At 46.3% G+C, this 8599-nt stretch overlaps 1 protein-coding gene across 3 annotated transcripts in view; it reads right to left on the reverse strand.

Moving 5' to 3' along the window:
• klhl8 (kelch-like family member 8) overlaps window positions 1–7916 on the reverse strand; it is an 18396-nt gene extending 10480 nt beyond the window's left edge. For 2 of the 3 annotated variants that reach the window (XM_027024304.2, XM_027024301.2), the window contains exons 1-8: window positions 7869–7916; window positions 6490–6708; window positions 5527–6075; window positions 4857–5043; window positions 3931–4074; window positions 3382–3493; window positions 3041–3209; window positions 2714–2873 (exon numbers count right to left, since the gene is read on the reverse strand). In XM_027024304.2, coding sequence (XP_026880105.1) covers window positions 2714–2873; window positions 3041–3209; window positions 3382–3493; window positions 3931–4074; window positions 4857–5043; window positions 5527–6075; window positions 6490–6684 — 1516 coding nt within the window. In that variant the 5' untranslated portion in view covers window positions 6685–6708; window positions 7869–7916. The remainder of the gene's footprint in view (window positions 1–2713; window positions 2874–3040; window positions 3210–3381; window positions 3494–3930; window positions 4075–4856; window positions 5044–5526; window positions 6076–6489; window positions 6709–7868) is intronic. The other variant, XM_027024303.2, reaches the window with a different exon arrangement.
• Window positions 7917–8599: the final 683 nt, after the last annotated feature.

Below are 8599 nucleotides of genomic sequence, written 5' to 3' on the forward strand. Positions count from 1 at the left end.
AACATTCTATGTCCTTTGACGCGCCTGTCAAGAGAGATAAATGACCACTTGGATAATAAACCGCTCTAGATGTGCTGAATGCACATTTATTAACACAGCCACTGAAGTAACTGGCGTAAAAGGATCGATCACCCCCCCCTCCTTTTCTGTTCATACGTCACTGCGGGAGTCTGATGTATTAGTGGTAAGACATGTAATCAGCTTTATATTGTAGAAACCAAGAGAAGACCTGCTGATCGGTTTCTAGAACACCCTCAGACCATCAGAGTTAGGGAGTTGTCATTTCCAGTGGCGAGGCTTTTTAATACTAATGGACACTATTAATGACACGTCTGTTTGCAATGTCAGTTGCTGCTATGGGAGCAATGAAGCTGGTGAACTCAGAACAAAAGACCGGATCTACACTCTCAGAATGAATGTTGTATTTTAAACATCTACTTTTCCTAGTACAAACAAGATCGAGAAGCACTTTGCTGGCACAACTGATGAAGAACCTCTGAAACGTCCTGTTTCTCTGGAAACCTTGTGTACTTCACAGCAATTTTGACTGCCTTACACACACACAGACAGACACACAGACAGACACACAGACAGACACACAGACAGACACACAGACAGACACACAGACAGACACACACACACACACACACACACACACACACACAGACAGACAGACAGACACAGACTCTCTCAGAGGAGACTCTCTCATATTCTCAGCTGGAGTGTATGGGATGATTGTCTGTGTGCATGTGTGAAAGCAGGTCATACATTTTTACCCCACGGCAGCTACTGAGATGTTTCCTGGGTCATCACACACTTCTCAGTCTAGTCTCTTAATGTGCGGCCACCGAAGGTTCTGGGCTCTGAGTTTCACCGTATAACTCTCCGTAATAAAACCACTAAGCTGACACATCACATTTTCACATTTTCTAAACTAAAGTCCAAGCCTGGCCTCCATACTGACAGGGTACAGCCACCCCTATGAACACACCGGCCATAAAAGTCACCCTGTGTCATGTGTTAAGCCTAATGAATGGTCACTTATTTACAAACTCTTCACCTACACACTCTCCATCTCTCCATCTCCCTCCCGTTTTAGAAATGTTAACAGCCGTGATATAAAAGTCAGTTACTCTGCCTGGTTAGATTTTCCCACTTCTACTGATAAGTTTTATTGTCATTCCTCCACATACTCTGTATATACTCGAACTAGAAAACTGCAAATGCACAATGCAATACAGCAATAACACACCACACTCAGGACTACAGAATGTGAATGCACAACAGTGTGAGAAGAGTTCAGAAGAGGTAGAAAACACAAGAAAGATGGTGTGAGGGTGTGTAGCAGTGTACCAACCCTTGCCTTTATGGCAAACCTGTTCACTAGAGAATCGCCACTAAAATATACCAGCAAATGCCATGAAATAAGCGCAGGTTTTCTGATCCAGGAAACTAGAACACACCAAAGTGACATTTGCGACCGAAACCCAGGGATAGCCAGTCCTTAAAACACATTCTAATCGCACTGAAGATGTTGCATCATGGCTAGACAAAAAAAAAACAAAAACAACAAACTCCTTCCATCAAAACGAACGCAAGTTATGCCAACTGAAGTGACGTCTATCTAAATCTTGTCTTAGCACGCTTCTCCTTAGCTTATGACTGTGCCTACACTGTAGTTAATTTTATCCTAGTTCGTTTACTTTATTTTATTGTATTGTATTTTAGCATCTTATTTTATTTTATTGCTTTGTCAATTTTGTTATTGCTGTATTTTATTTGTGTGTGGTCTGAATTTCGGCTCTTAAATGTGTTTTTTATAATGTGTTTATTTGTTGGTCTGTTTGCCAGGCCTGAGAACCCCCTCACTATGGGACATCAGTGCTGATGTTTTGCTGATTCCTTCTTAGAGGCCCTGCGTAAATGTAGAGATTTTTGATTCAACACTTCTGTGATTTACTGAACCTTTGAAATATGTGTGTCGTGATATGCATTAGTTTGGATAGGAAGAGGGTTTGTTGCGTCGTAGATTGTTTGTCTGGATTGTCATTGGTTGCTCTTACAGTTCAATGGTTATCGAATAGCGAATTTGTGTGATTTGATTGTTGTCCTCGACGTTTTATTTCCTTAAGTCGTAGTAGTTGATAAATTGGGTCAATATCAATGTGTCTGTTAACTGATTTGTGGAAAACCAAACTCTCTCTCTTTCTTTGACTTAGCCTGGGTCACGACTGCCGTCATGGGCCAATTGAACTGATGACCTTCTTGAGCCTCGTGAACTGAAATTAATGAAAGGGGATCATGCCTCCTAGTGGCCAATTGATGTTCGTGTAGTCTGGTTGATCATTTTCTGCCGGTTTGTCCCATACAATTCTTGTCGCAGTTATTACACTGAATTCTGTACACCACATTTGTTCTTTCCTCTTTATGTTGTTGTTCTTTTGGTTTTGATAACAAGGCTCTCAGGGTTTTGATTGGTTTGTGGGTCACCATGATGCTGTGCTGTCATAGTAATCGTGTAGTTATTTCTGAATACATTTTCTATGCATTTATTTATTTTAGACCATTATTTGCTCTACAGTTCTTTTGAAATGTGCTACAGTAACACATTGCTTGTAGACACGGCGTTTCATCCTGCTTGTGTTCCAGCAGTAAGGAGCAAAGACAGACAGAGAGCGCGTCCCTGAGCGCATCGCGAGTGCGTCCTCCTCACCCACAACATAGAGGCAGCCGTTGAGCTCGCTCACGCCGTTCCCAGCGCGCCGCTGACCCATCTCCGCAACGTCGGTCCATTTGTTGAGATGCGGATCAAAGCGCTCCACGCTGGCGAGAGAGGCCACCCCATCATTCCCGCCCACGGCGTACACATAACTCTGCCGGCACAGAGAGAAGGATGCACAGGCCTCTGGGTCACTCACTTCATCACAAGAGCTGAGATGCTTAGAAATCTGAAAATCAGCGAGGCTGAGAAGATCCATGCCACATGCGGCTTCTGTTCTTCTATAAATGAACTGAGATACCCATGATCCTTTGTGCTTACCCCCAAAGCAACAGAGCCGACCCCTCCTCTAGGAGTGTTCATGGGAGCCACAGCACTCCAGCGGTCCGACTCTATATCGTAACGCTCCACGTCACTGAAACACGAGTTGTCATCCAGCCCCCCGATAGCATAAATGGGACCGCCTAGAGCAGCCAGTGCTATCCCCCGCCTACACACACACACACACACAAAATCGGCAAGGCTTTGGGGAAAGACCATACTCAGCAGTGCAGTACCTCTTAGTGTTCGCGTACGCCCGCGCGCGCACACACATACACACACACACACACAGACACACACGGCAAGGCTTGGGGGAAAGGACTCTAGACCCAGTGCAGTACCTCTTAGTGTTCATGGAGGCCTTCATCATCCACTTGTTGGTAAGAGGGTCGAACATCTCCATGTTGCCAAGGTGCTCGCTGCCATCATGGCCGCCCACGGCGTATACCTTCCCTGCAGGGGCAGCCATGTTACACGGAGGCAGCGACATTCCCTAATCTCCCACGCCCCCCCCGAAGCTGTTCGGCTTTCTCCAACACCTCAGCAGCATCAGTTCAGCTCACAATCACCTTGTTACTTTTTTTTGTTTCTTTAAAAACAAGATCACATCTCACACCCTTCTTCCCTTGCTGTGGGTGTATTTTCTGCACTTTCTAAAACTGGTTTCTGAATCTTCCAGCAATCATTGCGTAATGACTACATCTTTACATAACAGTTATGGCTTTATGCTGTTCTTGTTCACAATGTTCACCTCTCGTTCCAAACTTACCGCTCACACACCCAACACCACCAGCTCTGTGTCTCTGATCTCTTCCTCATACCGTTCTCTCCATCATCCATGACACACCTGCACCCTTCTCACTCTCACTCTCACTCTCACTCTCTCTCACCTCCCACTGAGATGACTCCCACATGCCTGCGTCGGCTGTTCATCTCAGGACCAAAGAACCAGCTGTTCTTGCTGATGGAGTAGCACTCGATACTGCGGAACGGGTCCCCAGAACCCCCACGACCCCCGACGCAGAACAGCACACCTGCACAAGGTCAGAGGTCAGCAGCAACACACACAACGTAAGGTGTCATGCTGTGATAAGCTCAGATATGCTGGGCAGATCCCTGTGTGGGGTTCCAGTCCTCAGAATGACACACTGTAAAGCCATTTCAAAATTGGGCTTAATTGATTAATTCATTGATAAATTACAAACAATAGCACCAAATAATCATATAACTAAAAATTCTTAATGAAATTGAAAAAAAAAAACAAAAACATAAAAGTTATAGTAGGACAGTTTCATTAAAAATGGGCCCACTTTTATAAATCCAAGTAGCTTTGCCCTTAAGGACTGTAGGTGTCAACTAAACCTGACAAGCGGTGACACCCAGTGAATAAGAAGCTCTGCACTTTTAGGTGCTCAATTAGTATTTCAGTACACCCGTTAATTAATATTTCAGCACACCTGTTAATTAGTATTTCAGTACACCTGTTAATGGCTGAACAATTAAAATCACATGGTTTATGATTTCTCAGAGAACAGAAGTAATTCCGTGATATGGGCAGGACGCGGTGCACACAACCACCATGACAACTACATAAAATCTTCACTATCCTTTAATGCGTGGTGGAACAAAACTGCTTAGTCATCATTAGGATGTGCAATTGCATAAAACTCTGTGATCGGACCGCAAGACTCGCATCTCCCGGAAAAGCAGACACGCAGATGCCAGAAAAGCAGATAAAAGCCACGCAGGAGGCAGGGCCGAGTCCCTCCCCACTGAAGCACCTGTGACAGGCACGGCCGAGCCCCGCCCCTCTCACCTGCCGTGTGTTTGCGGGGCGTGGTTCGGATGGAGTACTCGAAGTCAGGCACGCTCTTGTTGCTCAGGTGTAGGTGGTAGTTCCTGGCCTCGTCTAGCAAGTCCCTGCAGTTCAGGTTGGATTTGAAGGTCTCCTCCTTAGCCACCGTGCCCGTGAGGAAGTCCACGGGGAGAAGCGGCAAACGTACCTGCAGGGGACGAACATGTAACAGCCACAGGTGAGGCAACAACACGCAAGACATAATACCATGTAATGCGTAACCAGAACCCCTCTAACGTGACGGTAACGTCAACACAGTGGCTTTTAGGGTAATTAAGTTTCCTAATAGGGCTTTAGTGCAGAAAAAGGCAAAAGTTCTTCAGACTTGACATGTCATCCTTTAACACCGTCGCCAGAACAACGGCTCCAATGTTTGCGCGTGCATTTCAAGGTGGGCTTCTCTCACCTCTAAACCATGCCTGTGGATTTCCAGAGAGGGATACACCAGTCTATCTGTAAATATTTATCTATTGAATCTATCTATTCATCCATCTTTTCTTTCTATCCATCTTTCTGTGTTCAGTTTAAAATAAGAGCCGGCTATAAAATTACACAACGAGATAAATTATTTTTTTTTTAAATGGATTACATGGTTTTTTCCACAGTGATGTTTACCGATTGCCAGTCTAACCTGGGACATGATCTGGTCAAGCCAGAGCTCATGGTGCTGAGGGTTTGCCTTCAACCACTTGACGGCGGCGTTGTAAACCTGCGTCTCCGAGTGGATGTTCAGGTCTCCGGAGGCGAGCAGAGCCTTTAGGTGCTGTGGCGACACACAGGTGAAGTCCTCGCACTCCACCACCTCCCGGAAGTGCTCGCAGGCGTAGCGGTCGGCCATGCCCATGAGGTCCACCCTGTTGTGGCTCTCGGCGAAGGCCCGTACGGCCAGGCAGTTGGAGGGATGGAAGTGGGCCTTCATGTACTCGCAGCAGGCGCGGGCCACCAGCTCCACCTGCAGGATGCAGGCGGCATACAGCAGAGGTTGCACGTTGTCCACGGTCAGTGTGAGGCGCGAGGAGTAGGCGAAGCGCACCAGGTCGTGTATGGCGTCGCCGTCGAAGTCACGGATCTCAACAAGGTCCTGCTTGGCTTCGGCCATGTCAGAGAGGAACATGGCACGGAAGTAGGGGATTACGCAGGCCAGGACGAGCTTGTGACATGGTATCAACTTAGTGCCCACCTACAGAAGGGATATGGAGAGAGAGAGAGAGAGAGAGAGAGAGAGAGAGAGAGAGAGAGAGAGAAAAAGGGGAGAAGAGAGAGAAAGGGGAGAATAAAACAAGAAAAATAAAGTGAAAGATAACACAGACAAACATGAAAACAGTCTAAGAAACACACAGCATACAGCATCTACCAGCTGCAGCTAGAACATCTCTGTTACAGACTATTACAGAAATTGATTCTAAAAGCACGGTGTCTACCAAATGGGTTTTCAGTTTGGGCAGAAGAAGATGAGAGCTGCTCAACGCTTGCCATAACTGAGTGCCAAAAATACTGTATGTCTCCCTTGCAAAAGCCTATAAATAAATAAATAAACTTGATCTAGAGACTTCTTCCCCCAACCACACAGAACCCATTCGGTTTCCATGACTACCTTGAGTGTGACGTCACAGAGCTCTCCGTTGTCATAGAACTGTCGGAGGGAAGTGTGGAACTCCTTCCAGGCCTCGTGTGCTTCGAACACGAACGAGCCGTCCGCCTCGCTCTCTGCGCCTGACGGCAGCGCTGCGACTTTGTCCCTCAGCCTGTGCTGTTTCCCATGCTCTGGCACCACGTCTCCTGGTGCCATGGTTACGCACGCACGCGGCCACACCTGCGAGAGTGCGGCGGGGTTATGTGGAGCCTGGTGAGCCTCAGGCAAGCCGACAGCACAGTTCGGCCAGTTCAAAAACACAGCACAGCACAGGACTGGTCTTGTTCTACCACAACCACACAGCAACCTAAACAAAGGGAGCTAAGCAACTCGAAGCACTGTTCATTAACTAACACACACACACAAAAACAATGTGGGCAGGAAATAAAAGGTGACACCACCAGTGTATCGTAGGACTGTCCGGTTCTTGGCTGACAGATGTCCTCACGCCCTTGGTGGACTAACACACAAGCAAACGATGTTCTCAGAGAGGGAAGCCCTCGGACGCACTCACAGTACTGACTGCTGAATGGACCCTCTGTAAGACACTCACCTCATCAGCATTCATGCACTGCCTGCTGTAGTGTGTGTTTCACGGCGAGCCTAATCTGACGGCGCATTGTTTCCTGCAAGATGCAGGCTGGCCAGGGTTTGGGCTCTCATTCCCACGAGAAACGTGGGGGAAAGCATTTAGCGGCTTGGCTTTGTAGCTAGACACCTTCCTGAAGTGAAACAGGCCAAAAGGGCTAAAAGAGATCCAGCTGAGTCTAGTCTGAGCAAACCAAGACGATGGATGTGAGCAGATAAGAGATACTGACCACATCCACAGTTCAGTAAAACGTCTGCTATCTGGGACATAAAAAGAAGCCTTCATCTAGCCAATCCTTGGCCAAATCATTACAAATAGTTTTTAATTGTTGTTAAACTGTCTAACCGTTTAACTCGCCATTGAAGTTATTTGACACCTTCACGCTCGCAGCGGCACACAGGCTGGTTAGCTAGCCTAGCTAGCACTCCTGCTCAGTACTAAAAACCTTGTTTCATTGCACTGTATTTGTACTGTATTGTGCCGTTAATCTCGCATTGATCTGCCCCGGTCCCAAAGCCAGTGTCTGACCTGGAGACATCGCTCTGAGAGAGTAGAGCTGCTCTCCTCTGGACAAGCCTAGCCTAGCCTGGCTAGCCTAGCCTAGCCTAGCCTGGCCACGCCACCACTCCTGCACAACAAAACTGCTCTTACATGACAGGAAAGAGACACAGAACACGACACCCTGATGCTCACTGTGTTAGTTAAGGGTCGTGTTTGTATTAGAAGTCATGCTAAACGTAACAGATGTTACCTCATCCTGTGTGAAGCCGAACCTCCACTTGGCTTGACAACCAGTTTGTTGTCGTTGGGGGAGATCGCGAAGAACTTTGGGAAATGTAGTTTTCCACCGTAGACTGGCTGAGACTGGCCACCCTCTCTAACCTCTGGCCTAACGACTAGTCTGGCTTACCAAACAGAAAAAAAGTATAAGGTGCTGCACGATATTATTATTAGACTGTATCTAGTTATCAGAATAATTACAAATGCAAATGATTGGACAATGTAGAAGAAGCAAGTTTTTTGGGTTCCCAATAAACAAAGAACAACAAAGCTCTAATGATAATACAATCGAGCCACATGACAACACATAAAATCATATTCTACGTGGACAGTAACTTTTATTTCTCTGAAACACACTATCAGAGACATGAGAGCAGGATCCTGGGGGGGGTGGGGGAAATAACGTACAGCTGTTGGTTAAATGTCCGGCATTACTACTGCCATGCTCAGCGCTCCCAGTAGGAAATGTAACACCGGGTTACATCAAATAGGTATTCAGGTGATCTGGGTCACAAAGGCAATAGAGTTGAAGACCAGAAAAGAGGGAAATGTGGTAGTCCACAGTGAGGTACTGCATAACCACTAATCATAATCAGAAATAATTTAATTATTAAAAAAACAGTAAATTCAATTCTAATTCTGATTATGATATATACCCCTAACTTCAAAAAGAAAATGTAGTCCAGATTTGTTGATGAGGAA

This window comes from Electrophorus electricus, chromosome 6 (genome assembly GCF_013358815.1).
Source record: "Electrophorus electricus isolate fEleEle1 chromosome 6, fEleEle1.pri, whole genome shotgun sequence".
NCBI lineage: Eukaryota > Metazoa > Chordata > Actinopteri > Gymnotiformes > Gymnotidae > Electrophorus > Electrophorus electricus.